Source organism: Typopeltis vanoorti, chromosome 20 (assembly GCF_054136105.1).
Source record: "Typopeltis vanoorti isolate ZY-2024b chromosome 20, IOZ_Tvanoo_1.0, whole genome shotgun sequence".
Lineage (NCBI taxonomy): Eukaryota > Metazoa > Arthropoda > Arachnida > Uropygi > Thelyphonidae > Typopeltis > Typopeltis vanoorti.
Genome location: NC_143568.1, coordinates 18,637,191 through 18,660,626, shown reverse-complemented (window position 1 = coordinate 18,660,626; position 23,436 = coordinate 18,637,191). Strand labels below are relative to the sequence as shown.

The 23,436-nt window shown below is 34.9% G+C and overlaps 1 protein-coding gene across 5 annotated transcripts in view; it reads right to left on the bottom strand.

The window, feature by feature from the left end:
• Positions 1 to 11,085: 11,085 nt before the first annotated feature.
• The window catches only part of LOC150095263 (regulator of chromosome condensation-like), a 165,630-nt gene continuing 153,279 nt past the window's right edge, over positions 11,086 to 23,436 (bottom strand). For 3 of the 5 annotated variants that reach the window (XM_090409791.1, XM_090409789.1, XM_090409792.1), the window contains exons 9-10: positions 14,063 to 14,215; positions 11,086 to 11,910 (exon numbers count right to left, since the gene is read on the bottom strand). In XM_090409791.1, coding sequence (XP_090265917.1) covers positions 11,717 to 11,910; positions 14,063 to 14,215 — 347 coding nt within the window. In that variant the 3' untranslated portion in view covers positions 11,086 to 11,716. Of the gene's footprint in view, positions 11,911 to 14,062; positions 14,216 to 18,867; positions 18,953 to 18,977; positions 19,277 to 23,436 lie in introns of those variants that run through there. The other 2 variants (XR_016550030.1, XM_090409793.1) reach the window with 2 other exon arrangements.

Genomic DNA, 23,436 nt, shown 5'->3' with positions numbered 1-23,436 from the left:
GGCATTTTTAATCCTATCTAGTTTTTGGAGATGGAGTGGGCAGCTCAATCTCCACTGGATGCCAACCAGATAGTTCGCCCACGACTATCGCTAATTATAAGCGGCAACCGATAAAGAGATGGGTAAACAAGTACTGCCATCTCTCAGTACCTAATCCTAACAGGATATGATCTGAAATTATAGGTTCGATTTTTTTTGATTTTATGGGAATAATTTTTTTTTGATTTTATGGGAATAAAAACCTGCTTGTCCGTGCTAAGGATCGACTAACTCGGAAACTGGTTGAAGAAATGCTTAGAAAAGGTTCCTCCAGTCGGCTATTAGACTTGATAATTCGAGTGGTGTAGTGCAGAGGATGCAAGCACCACTTCCACTGAGCTACATAAACAACTGCATTGTAATTGTAAATTTATAAATAGTATTATATTCAAACGTTTATTCATTGCATATTTACTCTACCTAGTGCCTTTATGTGCTGCACTTTTTGGTCGACAATTCTGAGTAATCCAGATGATAAATTCTTACCTGAAACAAAAGAATCTAATTATGCATTTTCACCCTCATCTATTCAAAAGTAATTGCATCTAAAGATCAACATCATAATCAAATTACTGCCATGTACCCTCAAGGGGGTGTACAGGATATGATAGTATTCTCAAAAATTTACATCACTACTAACTTCCTATCTACAATTTTCCTCCAAATCAATCTATTACCTGTCAAGATTACATCGTGATTAGGTCTTACATTTCTACTTCTAAGGCACTTTTTATCATATCGATCCACCTATATCTTGGTCTTCTGCTGGGTCTTTTTCCTGGCAACCTCGCAGGGAACACTTGTTCCCTGCGAGGTTAGCAGAGATAATGAGATTATCTCTGCTAACGTATTCCTGGAGGCTGACAATGTCAAGTTCTTTTATAATATCGTTTTTAATTTTATTTTATTTATTCATATGGACTTTCCTCCCTTTTCTCCTCTGTCTCTAATGGGGGGACTTGACCCCTCATGGGGGGTTAAGTATTTATGTCTGTAGATCCTGTGTGTTCACAGGGCTGGTTTGCCTGTATGTGGGATGAAACTGCCGAGATAAACTGGGCTGAAAAACCCTGCTGTCCACGCCCAAGACCGGCTAACTTAGCTATGGCTGAGAAAGATCCTTAAGCTCCTCACGTCGGCGACGGGAATCGAACCCAGGACACCCCCTCCCCAGGCATATGGTTGTGAAGCGCAAAGCCACTAGGCTAACCGCGCAGATCTCATTTTTAATATGATATTGCCATTGATGAGATCTGTTCACACCACTAATCTTTCTCAGGACTCATATCTGTGGTCTCATCTTTGGTCAAGTGTTTTATTTCTGACCCAGCTCTCAGATCCATAACTTAACATGGATTATACAGCTAATTCTGTGTTTTAACTAATTTCTCTCGTTTTCCATATAAATTTATTCAATTTACTTCCTACCATACCAGCTTTGTTGATTTTATTGTGTTTCCATTTAATTTACCATCTTCACTAAAAATCGTGCCTAAAAAGCTGAAAAGTTTTTCTTGTATTATAGGCTCTCCATTCACGATGCAGTTGATATTTTCAATGTTTCAGCCTATTTTCATGGTCTTTGTCTTTTTAATGCTGATCTTCATACCATATCTATTACAACAGTTATTCAATTTAGTCAGCGAATCTTGCACACTTCTAAAACAAAGAGATGAGATTAACATCTCCAATTTTGATATCAGGTTTAATACCACTTTCCTTCATAATGTGATCCACACAGATAATGAATAACAGGAGGGGTTAATGTACACCACTGTCTGACACCAGATTTAACATTAAACCATCTTCCTGTACTTCCTTCAATTTTAACTGCTGACTTACGACTCAAATAAAGAAAAAATATTGCTTGATATGCCCCATTGACACATATAACTGTAGCATTTTGAATAGCTTCTCTCTTGGCACCATGGTATAGAGAAATACATCCATAATTCTCACATTCGGTTTTATTTCCCTTTTTATACATGGACACTATGAGAGCTCTACTCCAATTATCCAGAATTCGTCCCTCTGTCCAAGCATTCTGAACTATGCAGTGCAGCCACTGTAAGACTTTTATACCTCCATACTTCAGCACATATTTCAGGCCTTTGATGGCTTTTTCTACTTCAAGAATGGGTGTATTCCTGTTGAGTGTTTTTTCCCACTGTGCTATCACTGCTTATTTCATTTAGCAATTTTTCGAAGTGATTACTCCATACTTCGAGGATTTTTTGTCCAGTTTTCATGTTATTACCTTTATCATCTCTAATTCCCTCTTACAGCACTCTTTCCATTTCTGAGATTCTTCAACAACCTTCTCAATATATTGTCTTGCCACCTTCCTGATAATTATTTTCTATGGTCTTATCAGTAAGCTTCCCATAACTTTTGTTTAGCTAGTTTCATGTTAAGCTTTCTTACATTTGCCTCTGTATTCTCTAAGAGCACAAGCTGATTTATTTGCCAAGAACTTTTGATATGCTTTCTTCCTTTCCTTCACTGCCTCTTTAACCCATTAACATACAAAGACGTCTGAGACATGTCTTTTGTTTACTGCACCAAAATTGATTTTGAATTTTGGTTTCAGATATAAATAGAACCGAATATAGACGCTAGACAATCTTGTGCCTATTTGAAAGTTTATTTTCACTTGGTCAGACTATAATAAATTTAATTTAATCCTTTATCCAAGTGTGTGCAAACAAAGTTTGCACCTGAAAGTATATTAGGACTGGGGTAAAGTGGTACAACACCGGGCAACTCCTTGCAAAGGTGGAGCAAGCTACCCACACTCCTATCTCAATATCTATCTCCCATAATGCAAAAGACATCTCCTTGCAGATATGTATAATGTTATGCATTAAGGAAAGGGCAACTACCCAGACTAGTTTCGTCCTTTATTGAGATCTCTTCAGTGGGAGCAAGGCCCAAGTGGAGATACTAGGCAGAAGCATTAGCAAGGTCACTTCCTCCTATAGGAGCTGCCAAACGGTGTGCCACCTTTTTATTAAATTACTCTGGATTTATAGAAAGATGTTGAAAGTTTATTTTTCACTTGGTTATACTATAATAAATTTAGTTTAATTTAACACACTTGGATAAAGGATTAAACTAAATTTATTATAGTATGACAAAGTGAAAAATAAACTTGCAACATCTTTCTCTAAATCCAGAGTAACTTAATAAAAAGGTAGCAAAACGTTTGGCAGATGCATCTGCCTGGTATCTCCATTTGGGCCTGGCTCCCACTGAAGGGATCTCAATAAAGGTCAAAACTAGGCTGGGTAGTGGCCCTTCCCTTAATGCATAACATTATACACATCTACAAGATGTTTTGCATTATGGGAGATATTGAGATAGGAGTGTGGGTAGCTTGCTCCACCTTTGCAAGGAGTTGCCTGGTGTTGTACCACTTTACCCCAGTCCTGAAGATACTTTCAAACGCAAGCTTTATTTGCACACACTTGGATAAAGAATTAAACTAAATTTATTATACTTGTGCCTATTTCCTTTCAGCCGAGAAAAGTTGCCAACGGCGTGTATTGGCTATTTCGTTTGCACAAATTCATCATTATTTTTCAAATAATGATGAATTTGATCCAGCAAATCACCCTCAACCAAAAAATTGGCAGAAAAACGACCGCTTTCTGATTTTTATTTGGTATGTTACAGGGTTAACTTCCTGTGTCCACCATGGAGTTCTGATTTTTCTATCCTTACAGACAACCTCACCACATGCTTTTCTGGCTGAATCAATCAGTGTTTTCCCCAGGGCTTGCCACATAATCTCCAAAGATTGGTTCCTGTTCTCACTCTCTTTAATTTTTTCTTGAATAATGTGTGTATCTACAACTCACATCTCAGAGCTGCTCAACTTTTATTCGCTTCCAAACTTTCTTCCATGTTCTTCTTTTCAATATGAAATTCAATTTTATTCTTCTCAAGACTAAATGGTGATCACTTCCAATTTCAAATCCTCTGTACACTCTGGTGTCGTGCACCAGGGAGAAAACTTCACTATCGACAATAACATATTCAATGACACTTTTCTTATTCCTTGCCAATTCTCTGTATCTGAATCTGTGTACATTTTTATGTTGGAATATGGTGTTAGTAATAACTATGTCCTGAGCAGAAATCGAACAATTATTTGCCATTATTATTAGCTTTGCCATTTTTTCCAAATTTTCCCAAAATATTTTTGTGTCTGACAATCATTTCTTACTCTGCTATTTAGATCCCAAACGAGGATCAATTTTTCCTTTTTCATTGTGTCAGTTGCTTTCTCTAAAGCCTCAAAAAAATTCCTCCACCTCTACCTTAGTAGAGCATTCTGTGGTACTGCAGGCACAAATAAGTCACATTGTCGTTCCCCATTTTGATATTTGCTCACATCACTTTACTTGAGACTGCCTGCCATTCAAGATGATTAGCCTGGTATTTAGTGTCTATGGCTACTCCTTCTTTTCGTTGATTGTCATTGCCTGAATCTAACATTTTGTATTTATTGCTCAGAAAGATCTCACCAGTTTTTGCCTTTTTTTGTTTGTCACCCCCATTATGTCGATCTGATATTTATCCAATTCCTCAGCTAGCTCCATTTCTTTTGCTTTCAAGCTTATGTTGATAGTACTGATCTTGAACTCTGGTGATGTTGATTTCAGGTGGGTTTTAGGATTTCTTCCAGTAGCTGACTTTCACTGTTTACCCTGGTTCTCTGGTGAAAACAATGGGTGCCTTGTTTAACCGGGACATGCCCTAGCTGGCATGAAATTCTGTCATGTTGTACCAGCCCATCTTCGTTCGTTCAGCATCCAGGTAGATACCTAAGGTGCACCACAAAAAGGTGAGGATTGGACATTAGGTCCAAAGCCCTGGTCTGTTCCTCTGCATTTCTTTAAAGGCTATGTGGAGGTCTCCTCTCAGTTATACAGCTTTGACCCTTAAGCACCCCCTCAAAATCTGAATAATACAAATTTTTGATATTATTATTATTATGTGATACCTCCAGGAAGTCTTAATGAAAGACTCACCAAAGGAGGACACCTCCTCTACAATCTGTCTGCATCACTGCATTCACCAACTACAACTAACTGTAACTACAATAATGCCATAGACCTCCCACCACCACAAGTACTTCAACAATCAATCACAAATATCAATGCCCATAGCAGGATTCAAACCTGCAACCTTTTGGCTGGAGAGCTGATACACTAACCACTCGGCCAACCAGGCCAGTATATAATATAACTAAATGAAGATCTGCATCAAAATGTATTTTCATGTGAATTCAGTACTAAAATGTTTTTTTTTTTTTTTTAACTTACTAATAGTGCAACTAAATTGCTGCAAAGATTCTCCCCAATTTCATTCAACATATTTTAGTAGTGTTCAATATGGGCTTGCAATTTCAATCTAGTTCAAAATACATATATGGTGATGAAGAAATTCCCCTATATGTCCAAACCTATGGTTCATACAAAACTGCAAGATATAAGATTACAAAATTATCACAAAAACAAATGAAAAGTAAATGCTATGATGTTAAAAAAAAGTGCATGTTTCCATGAAGTTGGTTGTGAAGAAAATGAAGATTGCGAATATGATTAAAAATGAGTGCTGTCATGAAAGAATATTTTTGTGTTCCTTAACCAATAATCTTTTGGACAGATATAAATGAAACATCACAAGTTCATACAGTGAAGAACAATTACAGAATAGAACACACACCATGGCATTATTTGGAAGAATTATGGTTGCATATAATCATTGAAAATCAATTTTAAATAAATGAAAACTTGGGTTACTTAGTTTTCTATTGCTATGAACACTGACAGCCAAAGCAATAAAGTAAGTACGGTGTTAAATGCATCTATTCAATGGATGACTTGTCTGTTTTGTAGGGGAAATGACCTGCCACAACCAGCTGAGACTGGATCACTCATTTCAGCTGAAAAGGATAAATAATTCCTTATTATTCCACATACCCTGGATGTGCGATTCAAATCTGTTGTTTTCAGAGCAAAGGTATATTGTATTGTTTTGCCAAATGCTTGATGACGGCATCAAAAATTTCTTGAAATAAATTGTCCTTCCAATATGTTCTTTATAAAAGCTAAACTCTATCCTGCATTCACCAACTATTCACTATACAAAAAGGAGTATTTTCTATGACTAATGTGCTCTCACAAAAATAGTCTTTGTCTAATGTTATAGATATATTTATAATGGGATATATTAATATTATTACTTTCTTGATTAAGCTGAATAACATTCAGCTTAATCAAAAATAAAGTTTATGTGTGAAAAACTGCATGAAACTACGATAAGTTTACTAAATGAGGAGTGTGCTAAGGGAGAATAGAGAGAAAAAGAATCAGAGAAGGAGTGTTATTGATGACAGCCAATGAACTGCAACCAAAGAGAGTGGAAGTTTGACTTCCAATTTTCAAAGCCAGCAAAAATAGCACATTTGAGGCTATCTGGTGTGGGGTAGAGGCCAGCAGAACATACACAGTTGGGCACTGCTGTAGACCAGAGAATGGAAAAAATGATGGGGATAGTATGCATCAGGAAATAGGCTCAATGAGTGGAAGGTGGGTAATTATTATGGGGAGGGGATTTCAACTATGGGAAACATAGATTGGAAGGAGGAGAGGACATATGCGAGGAAGGAAATGGAATTTAAAAGTCACTAAGGAGTAATTACCTGAGGCAGCATGTGAGCATACTAGAGGGTTTGGTTTGAGAGTGCTAGATCTAGTAATTGCATCAGAGAATTTGTCTATACCCAATATGATGACGTTACGACTAAAATAGTGAATGATCATATGGTCTTAACCTGTGAGGTGATTAATGTGTGGAATTTTCAGTTAAGAGGGGATATATGTGGAATTACAGAGTAATTCCACATACTGTATATCCCCTCTTAACTGAAAATTCCACATATAGGAACCAATAATTCTACTGTTTCAACTGATTCAGTTACCTCCCCACCATTGGCATTCAATAAAATCGTTCTACCATAACCATTTTTTTTTTTTTTTTTTTTTTTTTTTTTTTTTTTTTTTTTTTTAAATACTTGCAGTATTGTTTGGGATTATCTTTGGCTTGCACTACTCATTTCCTTTCATCCTCTGCTTTTGTCTTTGTTACCACACTGATTACCCTTCTGGCTTGTGCTTTGTACTGCTCATGTAATGAATTCTCTCTACATTTTTTTTTTTTTTTTTTTGTAACTGCACCTTAATGATGACATTCATCCATTTAATTCCCACTTGATTCATTCTCCTGCCTCTAGGTATGATGTCTGCCATTACTTCCCTCAAACACTCCTTTACCACTTCTCATGTACTATCAACATTTAGTCCTTGCAGTTTCACATGCATGGCACTGATACTGGCAATCTCATAATCTTTTCATTCTGACTGACCAGTCAGCATATCAGGAGTCGTTAAGGCACTCGAGAACTTGGCCAAGAGCAAAATATAGAAATAGATAGACATAAATGCGATACTGTATGGGGGAAATTTGGTTTTGTGAAGGGTAGGTTTTATAATATATTTATAATACAGTGACAACAAAGCTGGATAAAGGTACTGGTGGACTTTGCAAAAGCCTTTGACAGGATACTGCATTCTAATCAATAAACTGCAGCATAAGATGGATATAAATTTGAAGTGGATAAGAGGGTGGTTGAAGGAGAGATATCAGAGAGTAGTTTATTCAAGAATAGAGTAAAGAACAAAGCCTGTGACTAGTGGCATGACACAGGGTTCTATTCTTGGACTGCAATTATTTAATTTGCATTAATAATTATCCAAGAGGAACTGTTCAGTTGTTTGCTGATGATGCAAAATTGGGTAGATCAATAGTTAATACAGATGATTTGGATAGACTGGGAGTGTTGGCAAAAGAGAATGCATACGAGTTTAATGTGGCAAAAGGTAAGGTTATGCATTTTGGAGTGAAAAGATTACCAGCTATATACCGCATTGATGGAACAATATTCCAAAAAAATTGATGAAGTCAGAGATTTGGGAGTGTAAGTGGATAGGGAGTAAAAGTTTAGAGGGCACATAGCAAAAGTCGCTAAAGAAGCTCATCAGATTACTTGGTCACTGAAGAATACTTTGATAAGCAGTTCATTATTCCTCTTTATCAAGCCTTGATAAGATGCTATCTTGACTACTGTGCACAGATCTGGTCAATTGGGTTTCTTGGTAATGTTGAAGAGTTGGAGAGGATCCAGATGCCTGTGACCAAGTGATAGCAGGTCTACATAATGAACCTTATGAGAACAGGAAGAAGTGACAGACACAAGCAAAAAAAAAAAGGGGGTAATATGATTAAGACATACAAATTACTGAAGGGATTTTAGAAGATTCAGGAAAATTTTCAGAACAGATCTGGTGATGGTGGTGGGAGAACAAGAGGCCATTCTTGGAAACTGAGCAATAGTGTAGTTAGCAAGGGTGTTAGAACTAGGTTTTTTGCTTGGAAAGTGGTGAATGAGTGGAAAAGGTTGCCAAAGCCTGTTTTGGGTAATGAATGAGTTTTGAAGCAAAGTATGATAGATATTGCACAAATGTTGGATTGTGCTTGGCATGATCAGGGCCTTCCTCATGGAGCCTAAGGACTCCATGGAATAGCTTGTAATAGTAATAATAATTTATAAACATATACAGGGTGTTTAAAAAGGGGATATACAATTTTGAATGGCAACAGAAGATAAATAGCGATAGATGAACAGTTTTTATTATAGTGCAAAAATGTAGTGTAACACTTGAAGTTTCAACAAAGACAAAGGAAGTTCAATATGAATGCCTCTAGTAATTCTGCAGATGTCCCATGTGCAATCAATTTCCTGCCACACACGGCAGAGCACATCTGGCATAACTTCGTCAATGGCAGCAGTCTGAAATGCAGCTCATCCAAATTGGTTGGTGGTGCAAACACTTGATATTTCGTAAAGCCCCAAGAAAAAATCTAATGGTGTAAGGTAAGGCAAACATGGTGGCCATGACACAGGTGCCCTTCTACTGATCCATCTGGCTGGAAAAAGGTGTCAAGGTACGATCTTATGTCTGTCAGGTAATGAGAAGTTAGTATGTCTTGTTGGAAATGTGTCCGTCGTGGTCATCACTGTCTAACTGTGGTATTAGGTACCCAAGAAGCATGTCCAGATACACACCACCAGTAATGGTAAAGTCTGAAAAAAAAAAAAAAAAGAAAGGTCCACACACTTTCTTCTTGCATATGGTGCAAAAAACTTTGCGTCATAAGCAAGAAGAAAGGTTTCATTGATGAGTGCACTTTTCACTTACGTGAAAAGTGCACTCATCAATGAAACCGATCATGTCCAAAAAGTTCTATCCTACTGATAATTTCCGTACAAAAATCATGGAGTATCTTCTTATAGTCTTTCTTCAAATGCTGTACAAGAGTGAATTTGCAGGGCCTTAAACGTAGTCGCTGTTGTAAAACATGCCACATGTGGAATTCCAATTTGATAAAATATCCATCTGTTGACTCACGATTTTTCATGAAACTTTCCTGAATTTCTTTCACAACAGCATTGGCAGCATGTGGCCTTCCCGTTGACCTTGGATGATCTATATGTGGCACATTTTGTGCCACATGTAGATCATCCAAGATGCCTACTAGAAGGTTCTTTGCCACACTGCATGCAGAAATTCCTCTGAAGTTGTGTTGCAGACGTCATTTTTCTCAAACCAAAACATACAATGTGCTCGTTCTGCACCATTGAAAGTCACCAATTTCAAATGGTGTGATGTATGTAGTTTTCCTATGAATGCACATACATCAGGAGACCATATGAATTGAAAATCATGAAATTATGTGAGCATGACATTGGGTATGATTATGATAAGGCATGAAGACAGATTTCTATGGTGAAAATACGAGGTGTGGCTATTAAATAACGAGACTGGTTGTAAAAATGTAGTTTATTATTACAATTGCACAACTTAATTGTTATCCCCTTCAACATACTCCCCTCTTCTATCTATACACTATTGCATACGAATTTTCCATTGTTGCAAGCAGTGCTGGAAGTCATCATGTGTCATCTGCTTCAGTGGTGCTGCCATTTTCTCCTTTACCTCATCCACTGACTGAAAAAATGGATGCCTTCAATGCAGATCTCAACTTTGGAAAAAGGTAAAAGTCGCATGAAGATAAGTCCGGTACATAAGGTGGAACACTGGGATCTTCTTATCAGCCAGATACTGCTTTACAGACAGTGCACTGTGGGCTGGAGCGTTGTCCTGATGGAGAATCCAAGTGTCGTTCTTCCACAGATCAGGTCTCTTCTTCCTCACTTGTTCTCTCAGCTTAGCCAGAACCTCAAGGTAATAAATTCGGTTAACTGCCTGACCCTCTGGTATCCATTCTGGTATATATATACAACCTCTGGTATATATATATATATATATAAATGATCAGCATTGCCTTCCATTTTGACTTGCTCATTCTTGCTTTTTTCATTATCGGTGATGTGAGTTTTCCAATATTGGACCATCCACATTACTCACTGGACTTAGCTCCATGCGACTTTTACCTTTTTTCAAAGTTGAAATCTGCATTGAAGGGCACCCGTTTTCAGTTAGTGGATGAGTAAAGTAGAAAACAACAGCACTACTGAAGAAGATAACACCTGATGACTTGCAGCACTGCTTCCAACAGTGGAAAATTCGTATGCAATGGTGTATGGATAGCAGGGGGGGGGGGGGGTATGTTGAAGGGGATAACAATTAAATTGTACAATTGTAATAATAAACCACATTTTTGCAACCAGTCTCGTTATTTAATAGCCACACCTCGTATACTACCATATATGTTATTTTTGATATTATTTATTGATGTGTTTCACTACATTATGACACTCAGCTTTTGTACTTCTTCCGAGTTATTCTCTGTTTCCATAAAGTTGTATACATCTTTTTGAAACACCCTATATTATAACGCGTGTATTAAATATAGTTATGATGAAATCATAATATTAAAAACAGTACACTAAAATAGTTTCTGAAACATGATATTTAATAAAATACTTCAAAAGACAATCACATAAATAATCATTTTATATATGGATACATAATCATACAGACTCACAGCAAGATGACTGATTTCTATGCAGTTTTTTCATGAATGCACGTACATCAGGAGACCATATGAATTAAAAATCGTGAAATGATGTGAGCATGACAGGTATAATTATGACTGGATGACTGAGCATGAAGATAGTGAAAATATACTATCATATGTGTTATTTTTTATATAATTTATGCACTTTATATATTGGTTTTGTGTTCTTTGAAATCTCTGAAAATATAAAATCTGTCAACAGGTAATATTATACTTCCCACTGTTAATTTTTGTAGATGGCAATTATACAATATAAAACAATCTTAACTGTTACCCCTTCCTTTCAAATATCAAACAATGTCTATCAATTACACATTGCAAATCAGACACACGAGAGCACAAATGACCAAAGAAGTCAGGTAAGGAGGGAAGGAAAGACAATTTGGGCAATGATAGAATATCTCACTTCTGTTCAGATGAATTAATGAAATATGCATTTATCTTACATAAATGTATAAATGGATTTTTCTTTTGGACTATCAATTTAGTTACAAATATTTTAACTTTATTTATTTTCAACTGCTTTGTCCTCTTCTCTTTCACATGCTAATATAACTGTGTGTTGGCCTCCACCAGAAACACGAATGACAGATTTTGTAGATAATGCATTTCCCTCTATTAATTTTGGGATATAAACATCCTCTTCATTTCCATGTCCAAGTTGACCATTTGTTCCCATTCCCCATGAATAAACTTTGCCTAAAAAGAAAATAAATAAAAATATATTAACTTTCTTTATACTGAGTGAATTTCAAGATGCAATATGCAAACATCCACAAAGCAATTAATAAAAGCATTACTGTGAGGTCAGTCCAGTCACCTTGAATGTCCACATTCAAGAAGACTGGAGCACAGTACTCATAGTACCCATATATGCAATAAAAAATGTGGTAATCTAAACGTGATACAGTAAAACCCCGAAGTTATGCGATAGGTGGGACCAACACAAAGCACGTAAGTCGAATTTGCTCGGGGTATAATTTTGCATGTAATTTATATATACAAACATACAATTGGTACCAAAGGTTTACAAAAACACTTATATTTTTTAAGAAATATAATCATAATTGTAGTTTTTCGTACATAAAAAAAAGAAAGTTATTTCGATGTCGATGGTTTCATAAAATCTAATAGATTCGTCTGATGGCATAATGTCTTTTTCTTGTCACGCAAAATTTCTTCATAGCAAGCTAATGATTTTTTTATTCCTTGCCTTGTGGCTACAATTTGTTCCTCGTTAGAATCTATGTCCTCCAAAATCTGTAAACCTTTCTTTTATGATTGTTCTTACTGTGGATTCCTGTAGATCGAACTTCTTTGCTAGGTCACAAATTTTCATTCCGCCTTCAAAATCCTTAATAATGTTGAGTTTTGTTTCCAAAGTCAATGTTTTTCTTTTCTTGCTAGCTGTAGAAGAATCGGACTTGCTTCTTTTGGATGACATTATTATTTTTTATGTGATAAAATTTTTATCAAGAACATAACATTAAACAATCGCAAGGTTTGTAGACTATAAAAATCATGTATGAATGGAGACCGCGCGAAACACATCAGTGCTTGCCCACAGCATGTGCTACACTGACGAATGCGGCCGACGCCAGAAAGATACGACTAGTGGTGAGGCGTGATGCAGGACGGGAATAAGTACATATAAGAAACCACGTAACTCCGGATTCACGTAAGTTGGGGTATGACTGTAATTACAGATGACTTTCTAAGATTTATGCAAGCACACTTGAAATGAGGCTAAGAAAAATTGCAAATGAGAAACTTTTGGGGAAGAATAAGTTTCTTTTTTAACTAAATTGTTCAGACCAAATTAATGCGTGTCCCTCTATGCCAGGTTCAGATTTTGACCAACATCAGATACAGTCTAGGAATATAACAAAGGATCTTTAAGTTTTGGAGATGTGGAAAAGGCATATGACAGCTAAGAGTAAAACTTTTCAAAATTCTACAATCATATATCATAAATGGATTATAAAAAAAACAATACACAGTCTTAATTTAAGTTGTAAGTCAGTGGTTAGAAATGAAGGAAGTATAGAAAGATAGCTTAATGTAAACTTAGGTCTTTATGCGAATGATGTTATATTCCTAAACTAGTACAGTCTACAGTCTTTAACTAAACTCAATAAATGCTGTAACAAATTTGGGTGAAAATCATCAATAAAAAAGTGAACCTATAGAACAAGTCAAGTATTTCACAGCTATTTGGCACAATTTTTAACAAATATGATAAATTAAATTTGGAAATAGACAACAAAATAAACAAACATGGTATGGTGGTAATGAACTGAATAAACTGATATGGAATAAGTTAGAAAGCAATCAAAACACTAAGATAACAAAGTACAAGACAGTGTTCAAACCAATTAACTTATAGATGTGCAAATTGCATTAGAAATAAAAGTTTATCAAAGACTAGAGCCCATAGATATTAGAGTTCCGAGAAAATATAGGACAGGTGAAAAGATGGCAATTATTGAAGTAGCATGAAAAAGACCATATTTGATCTCTACGGGAGGAGTCCTAGTTTATCAAACCCTTAGCCCTTAGCCTCAGAAACACTTTTTGGATTTTCAACTGAAGGTAAGCTAGTCAGTCTCATATGGAAATTGCAGGGGTTTTCCTACTAAATGCAAAATCCTCCTGCTTCCATATTAGGTTTTTCATCATGCACAACAGGCAAACTGCCCAGAGAACACACAATTAATGGATATAATACCCCACAGTTTTAATTTCTTTTGCCAAACCAAAGCTTTTCAATTTTTACTCATATTATAAGATTAATATAAATTATGAGTAAACACATTAACTATTTACAAGAAATCATGTATGTAAGTATTACCATCTGCTGATACTGCAAAGGAAACCACATTACCAGCTGCTAAGTCAATGCACTTTTTGGAATCTACATCTACAAGTGTAGGACTATTTTGATCCTCACTATCTCCAAGCCCAAGTCTTCCATACTCTCTCCTTCCTAAGGCATAGACTCTGCCTGAAAACATAAAACTTAATGAGATATAAAGTATGTTCAATGATTATTATCAATTTATTAACATTTCAAAATTTAACTCATGAAAGTATTAAGTATTGATTACATCTGCAAAATTGGCAAAATCAGTTAGTTTAATCCTCTGATTCCTAAATACAATGTTTTATATAGATACCGTATGTCAATCTTTTACTGAAGATCTAAAAATTTCTCAGGAAAAAATAAATAAAATAAAGATAATACTCGAGTAACCTACTTTTATCATCTGCACTGTTGACTTATTAAATATTACAGAAAAAACTCAGGGATCTAACCATATTTACATAAGAAAGTAATGAATCATATAATCTCTGAATCAGTTCTCATTAAAACAAACATCATACAAGTTCCTTGTGGTGTGAAGTAGTATTTCAAAAATTTGATATGCATTAGACAATGAGAAAAAATACAAATGGATTAAACTCTTTAAAAATTTATTACTTGTAGAATTTTTCAACCAAAGTCTTGACCATTTTCAGGGCTTAAAAACTAGGTTACAGAAATATAACAAGCAAAGTGGAAAAGAACATTTCAAGTTAAAATGTAAAACAATGATGTGATATGCATCCATGATGAATTTAGCTGGTGAATTGGAGCAAAAAATCAAGTCACTTGTAGAAACAAAATCCTTGGCCTACAATTAAATGTATTAAATCATTATATCAGAGGAAGCAAATATAGGAGGACATCATTGGAAGAACCACATCCTTCAGAGGAAAGACATGCATCACTTTGTAGCAAATGATATTCATCATGTGTGGTAGCATTCAAGCTTCCTAGGGTAAACGTATCTTTGGGGAATAGAATCTTACTCCAAAGTAAGATTGTATCCTCCCACAACCGACTACATGCAATATTCCTTCTATTAACTCTTATTACACTCAACTCTCTCATTATAACAAACTGTAAAAAGCCTTAATCAAAGTCCCATAGCTATAATGGTATTTGCCAGGCACAGACAAATTGTCTCATGTTTGTATGCATATTTGATGGACACACACTGGTCAAAACCAGAGAAATGTAGTGATGTAAACAGTCTACTGTTATCAGAATACATAAATAACCAGTAATTAAGATACTTTTGCTAAGTAGTCCATTCATTTTATGTATTTCAAAATGAACAAGAGGATTTTTACTTCCATAGATGTCTTCAATTTCAGAAGACTGGAATGAAACTAAGTATAGTGAACCCCCACGCATACATGCATGCACACACACATGTAAGCAGACCAAAGTAGAAGCTTTATTGCAGCAGTATGTACAGTACAATTTTCTAAAACCTATTTCAAAATACAGAGAAGGAAAAATATTCTAAGAATTTTTGATATTCTCATATCATTCTATTCTTTTAAAAGACAAAAGGAAAGGAATGTTTTCAGAGTATGTTTCCAAGAAACGCCTTGCTAGTCCTTTATTTATCTATTTAGTGTCTGAAATGAGTTGGAGTAAAAAAATTACACAAAACATGCATGTAGAAACCTGATGATGATGTACAAGATACTCCAATAAGAAATATATCGGAATGTGATATTGCAAAATTCTGTATTTTCGTCAGTAAACTGAAGTAAAATGTCTCTGTTTTATAGATGTCTGTTACTTGATTTATGTTAAATGACTGAAGAGAGGAAATAAGAAAATAACAGCCATCACCACTGTTTTACATTATGAGGAGAGGTCACTACCCAGACCGGTTTCAACCTTTTTTGAGGTCTCATCAGTGAGTAGCTAGACCTAGAATATCAGACTTTAAGTGAAGAAAACTTACATACTTTTTGCTTACGATTGACCGAAGGGTGTGTCACTATATTATATTATAACATAGTATAACTAAGATGAAAAGCCAAACGGCTATTTTTTTCTGGCGAGGTTGATATAAGTTAAGGGGATAAAAATCCCTTATTGTTTTTCAGCCAGTAAGCGAAACTAAGATCGAAAACTACGATCTGTAACGTTTCATGCCGATGAACTGTCAGCGTATCCAAGCGTAAGTGACCACTTGGTACTCATGCCACTAGCTACTCACTGATGAGACCTCAAAAAAGGTTGAAACCGGTCTGGGTAGTGACCTCTCCTCATAATGTAAAACAGTACTACATCTCTTAAGAGCTGTGTGTAGCCATAACCACTAGCATATAAAATATGCTTAGAGTTCAATAAATTGATTCATAGCACATGCAATTTTTTTCTTTCCAACAAATAACAGCATCCCCATCTCTCTCAAAGCAGCTTTTTATTAAATTACAAATTCTTCAGTTGTGCAAAACATGTGGTCATGGCAGGTCACTCTACTTGTAAATGCAAGGAAAACTTAATATTGCTACTTTTAATAAAATAATACATAAAAAAAAAAAAAAAAATGACTGACTGTAATTATTGGATTTTTTTTTTTTTTTGGTTGTTTTATAATCAGAAACTTGTACTTTACTTATTGCAGAAAATGCACTTTGCTAAGTGCAGAACTCAACCAATTTTTATAAAGCATAATATTTTAAAAAAGCAAATACTCAGTTGTTCCTTTTTTTTTTTCATGACATGAAATTAAACATTACTTTTATGGTTTACAAATATTACTTTTACAAAAACTAAAACTAAACTAAAAAAAACATTTCTGGTATTTCATCAATGTTGACAAACTGTAAAAATGAGTCTGCACAATGCATAAAAGACATGATATGGTGAAGCAAGTTCCTGCCTCATGTACAATGTATGTGATATATATAGTCCAATGTGAAAGTGATGAAGAAAACTCAATACAGCAAATTCTACTATGTAACAAGTTTGCTATAGTGACAGCTGCCTCTAACATGAGTGATGTTCAACAATTCTTCCATGTTACTATTGCCATCCTAAACTATCACAAGCATAATGGCAATAGTTTAGATAATTTTCATACTATGTTTTTATACATTAATGTCACACAAATGCACCAAAAAAAAAAAAAAAAAAAACAGCTGCAGAATCTATATACATTTTAGCAACAGAGGTCAGAGGTTGAGGCCGATTAATTTTCTTCTGGGATAGCTATTGGCTGTAGTCCTTTAAGAACAGCTAAGAACTACTGCTCCAGGAAATAGAAGTAAAATAGATGAAATAACATAAGGAGGAGCTCATATTCGATTGGACTATATATGAGCATTGACCATCTGCTACTCATATTTTAATAGATTTAGAGGTATATGAAAGTATGTTGGATTGAGTAATACCCATGAAAGTACCTACATAAAAATGCATAAAACAGAAAAAGCCCATCTGAGGTAACAGTGGAATGTAAATCTAAGAAAAGGTCATCAATTAGATGAGCTGCTCTCTTTTGCACAGTATCAAAGGAGGCTTTAGGAAAGATTCCGAAACATTTCATATGTGAGAACGGTACTTGTAAGACTGATTTGGAATGGTACAGAGTTAGCAGCTGTATGGAAGAGAATTAATACAGACCAATTGAATGCTAACTTTTCAATGCAGTGTTAGTCTTCCTAAAACTGAATGAAATAAAATTAATGAAAAAATCTGCAGTCATAATTTCAACTCAGATGTATTATTATTTTCAGAATGTAAACTGAATTACTGTAAACACTATGACTAACTACTCAAATTTTACTATAGCAAACTCCAAAGAAAGGAATTGTCTGTAATAGCCAAAAGTTTGCTACAGTGAATTTCCTTTAGCAGTATCACAATTTTTTTAACTTTGGTCAAAACATTTCAGTAGTTTGTTATAGTAAGTGTGTGTGTTATAATGGTGTTTGCTAGGGTGAGTAGGCCGTATGTAGCAAGAATATTCATGTTCTATTTGTACTCAGATATGAAGTTTCAAGATTATTCTGAAATATGTAGCTGGTAGATTTTTTTTTTTTTTTTTTTTTTTTTTTTTTTTTTTTTTTTTTGTAGTGAATAGATTCGACATTAGTTGTGAGTGGCTTGGCAACACATACAAACTGTAACTCAACTCTTCATAAATATGCTCCAAAATTTCCTGAATAACTGCAGTCAGAGTGTTTCTAGTTTGTATTTTTTACTCTTGTAGTGGAATCATGTTGATATCTACACTTTATCCTTTATATAGCTCCACAGGAAGGAAAGAAAAAAAAAAAAAAATCTAAAGATGTTAAGATCAAGACTACAATGGCAAGGAAATTGGCCCTTTGCTATACAACCAGCCAGGAAATGGGTATAACTACTCAGGCATCTGTAAATTTGTTTCTTAACATAAGATAAATCTTGATAAATTTATCACATTGGGTAGATCAGCCTGATAGATACCAAAATTCTTGCACACAAAAGACTGACTCATTTCATAGCACAAAACCCACTGCAAACTTTTTTGCATGTTGAACTGTCATCGTCTTGAAACTTACAGATCAGTAAGTGTCAAGACTTACATGATGGGTAAACACAAACTCAAAACTTTTTTGAGGATGTGAACAACTATCTCAGATTAACTGTTTGGTTTGAAAACTATTTATTTTAACCTCCCTACTAGTCATGATGAGTTTTCACGTCCAGCAAAACACAAATGTGAAGCTAATGGTAGAGTTGAAGTAATATAGATTAGAAGTGCAAGCCATCAATTATCTCCATTAACAGGTGTGATCCTTCACACTCAGCAGAGCACTTACCAGATTAACTCGTGTTCATAGCTGCATCTCAGAGCCAGTGCTACTAAAAGCACGAAACGAATAGTCCCTTATGGTATGTGGGTAGCTGTAATTTTAAATAGAGATGTTAGATAGCTAAACGTATACAATATATTTTTTTATATTTCTAGTCCTTTTATCATATAATGATAGGTTTATTTTCTCTTTGTTAATTTTGCCTAATTAGGCTTAGATAACTGTGCATTTTTTTGTAGTTGAAGAATATTATTCATGAAACAATTATTTTCTAAAATACTTGCATACATCTGAGTTTCAAAAAGTTTGTTGTTGTGCTAAATTTTGTTTTGTTCATTAGTAATTTATAATGTTATCTGCAATACCTTGAGAAGCAGTTCTCCCTCTCCTATTACCCAGAATCACTCAGTATGAACTGAAATAAACAGTTATAAAACAAATTCTGTCAGTTAAACTCTGTGCATAACACAACTAAAGAAATGTCAATAATGCCATTCTGATAATTTTTGATGTTCATGTGACAAAAACAGAAAATAGCAAGAAAATAATTTTTTGCACTTTTGTTTTGCTGGAAAAAAAAAAAAAAAAAACGTTTGGTTCTGAAAACATGTCCCATGAAAAAGAAAATATTTGAAAAGTATATTTGCTACAAGCCTTGATAAATATATGGCATTTCTGAAGTAGCTGCACTTTTACAATTGTTTCAAAAAAAATAAATAAATAAACATAGGTACATGCTTTCAAAGTGATATACATTTTTAATTCTCTGAAAATAAACTACAATCTGAAATATGTAGTTTAAATAAGTGGCCAACACTCCCAAAAATCAAAGAATGTATGAATGTAGCTGCACTTTCTTCCTCATCCCAAATCTTTCACTTATCTCTGTATAGTATCAGATAATTTATAATTTTTCAATAATAAATAAAACTGAAACTCTGATTATTATAAATTAAGAAATTATGTAGTCTTGGGAGATGAATATGAACAATTAATTTTGACAAAAATACAACATCAGCCTACAAAAGAAATACCAGCACTTCTATTTAGAATATACACTAATCAATCAGAAAAGAATAAAATAAGAATGGGTTACTTCTTGGGGTATGTTCTTTCTTTTCTTTCTCAACAGTGATGAGTAATCTAATTCAGTTTTTACCTGTTGACAAGTTAAAGAAGATTATCTAATAATCTGCAAGATGGAATTTATACAGTTGATAAGGGATGATTACCTGAAACAGCAATATAATAACAGGGATCAGGAGTTTTGAAAGTGCTGGATTGGGATAGCATCAGAAAACGAACCCACAGTCAAGGTAGACGATGCTTCCAATCAGGGAAAGTGAATATGCAGTCTTCTTCTGAGAAGGTGAAAAGCATATGAATTTCTCTGTCAAGAAAGGATTTATCTTGAACTGTTGGCTTGGTAATTATTACAGACTTAGGAGGTATCTTGGAGCAATGGCATGGCTTGAGAAGCATGTCAATAGATGTATAGAAAGTGGTCAGGGAATGTTTGAGAGAAGCAGTATCAGACTCCATACCCACCAGTCAGAAGAATAAACCAAGTGGGGGTTAAGTGGATGAGTAGAGATAAAACAAGAGCTGCAAAAAATGAAGGCATTGTGGAGGGAATATAAGAAAAAGATGATCAGCATAATTCATTAGCAATACAAAGTACAAGCAAGAAGGATGACTAGTATGGTAAGAAAGGCCAAATCAGATTATGGAGAAAATTAGCTACTCAGACCAAAGTAAATCCAAAAGTTTTTTTTTTTTTTTTTTTAAATATAGCAAGGAACAGGAAGAATGACTGTGGGAGGATAACTTTGATCAACTAATGGTGATAAAGGCAACAGAAGCAAAAGAAATAATGGTTTGCAAAGGTGTATCATCCAGATGAAGATTTTACAGTTGCTGCATGCAATCAGAACTGAGGTAGATAAACAGGAGGTACTCAGCATATTGAAAAACTATCAATGTGAATATAGCACTGGGACTGAATATCATTCAGCTAGTGTGCAAAATGTGCAAAAGAATTGGCAGTGTGTCTCTGATAAAATTTTCAATAAAATGTAAGTCTCAGTTCTGGCAAGATGCCAAGGGCGTGTCGAGAGGGTAAGATAGTTTCATTATATAAAGGTGGCTTCAAGACAGAAACAGAAAATTACAGACTAATTAATATTTCAAGATAGGTAGTTAAAGTAGTGGAACAGTTGGTTAAAGGTAAAATCCTAAAAGGCAAGTTCTGTCTCAGTAATTTATACTAACATCTTATAATAGTGACAGACTCAGATGAAGGAAACAACTGCACCATGTTACTGCTGGACTTTGCAAAGGCATTTGATAGAATATCACATAGAAAACTATTACAAAAGTTGAAGCAAATGGGAACAGATATGAAACTGGTAGCATGTAGCCTATAGTAGGGAAATAGCTAAGAGACACACACATCAGAGAGTGGTATATGGTAAAGTGATATCTAGGAGAATGAGGGTGCCTAGTGGAGTGCCTAGGGTTCTGCACTAGGGCCACTACTCTTTAATATTCTGTCCCCTTAAATATTTCTCTATATTATCATTAATATAGAGAAAGATTTAAGGGGAGGGTATTCAGTTGTTTATTGATGATAAAAAACTTGGGAGAGGAGGATAATAGTTGATAAAAGTGATATAGGATATCCTGCAAGATGATATAAATAAATTGGCACTGTGTGAAGGAAAATGATTGTCAATTCATTAAAAGTTTTACTGGAATAAATACAGCACATATAAATAATTAAACATCACGCTTAACCACTCCTATATTTCATCTCAGTCACTGAGACATCATGAGAGAAACAATATTAAAAAAAGCAATAATACAAATTTGCACAAACAATAAGTGGAAAAGATTAGACTAAAAGTCTTATGAAGGACACCCTCTATTGGTGCTGTTGGCTAGCCTTAGCTGTGTTGGGCATGAAGCCTAAGTATTAAAGTTTCCCAAATCTTGAAAAGTTTGATGCAACCATATTTATTAAGATTAAATTGGTGTTTTAATTCTGCCACTGATTCTCAAAAAAAAGTTCGTCAAATTTATATTTTCTCTGGTCAAGCACAGTAGTTCCCCCCCCACTTTTGATTCTGTGCAAGGTATCCAAGACATGGTGACATGCATTTTTTAAGTTCTTCTAGGCAGATATTAGTAGATCTCCCAGTTTGACCATAACAAGATATGGTTGCAGGAACAAGGAACTTTGGAAACACCTGAAATTGAGGATCTTTGGGAGAATAGATTCGGGTAGCTCGCTTTAGATAAGGTTTGAATGACGTGCAGAAATTTTTAGTTTTGGCTATTATATCCGAGGTTCACTATAGAAAAAGAAAATAATAATAGCTTGCCTTTTCATCATCATCATCAAATTCCTGACATGTACCCACAAGGAATGTACAGGATAGTATGATAGTACTACATGAAAAACTTACATGTTTTTCATATAGTACTGCAATTTTCCTCAAAATCAATCTGTTATCTGTCAAGACTTGAAAATTATTAGATCTTACATTTCTGTATTCTAAGGTACTTTTTATCATATCGATCCCCCTATATCTTAGTCTTCCTCTGGGTCTGTTTCCTACCAACCTGGCAGAGAACACTTGTTTCGCTAATCTTTCCTCTTCCATTCTGTTTAAGTGACATACCACCTGAGATTAGCCCTGCTAACACATTCATGAATGCTAACAATATCAAGTTCTTTCCTAATATCCTCAGTTTTTAATATGATATTGCCATTCATGCCATCTCTTCACATCCCTATTTCTCAGGACTCTCATATCTGTGGTCTCTAGTCTTTGATCAAGTGTTTTATTTCTAACCCAGCTTTCAGATCCATAAGCCTGCCTTTTCTATATACTCTTGTAAAATCTCTAATGGAAAAATTTTGCTTTGCCTATTTTCCTCAATCGATTTTCCAGTTTTCTTTTCTCAATATTTAGTATTATTTAAAATGTACAAAAAAAAAAAAAAAAAAAAAGTAAGTTACTGTAAAAGTGCATATCATTGACTGTATGTAAAGCTGTAAGTAGGGATTATGCCAGATTAGCGATGCCGAAATACCAACCAAAGGTTGCAAGATCAACCGATGTTGACCGAATGGGCAGAAATGACTTCATCACTAAAGGCTAATCCAGAAAAGACAGCATAAAGAACAAAGAGCAACATTTTGCATAAAAGGAGATCGTGGTTCTTGGCTCAGCGCTTTTTGTTCTGCGCAGATCGTAGCAGATTGACTTCCTCGTCGATGGCTCTCAAGTTTTGGTCTCCAGAAAGAGAGCAGTTACATGCAAGCCTAGCAGTAATTACGGCTGATTCCATATCAAATATCTGACAGAGGAAAGATCTACAAAAGACCGCCTGTGATGTCTATGCAGCAATTTGGTTTGGACTCTTTATTCAGGATAGAATTGTAAGTATGCAATGTTTTTGTATTTGTTAATAAGTGTATCTCAGTATTGTAAAAGTGCTTACAGAAATCAGCTGTAAACAGGCATTAACTAATCCACAAGTTCTGTGGAAAGATGGTTTGTTAACTTG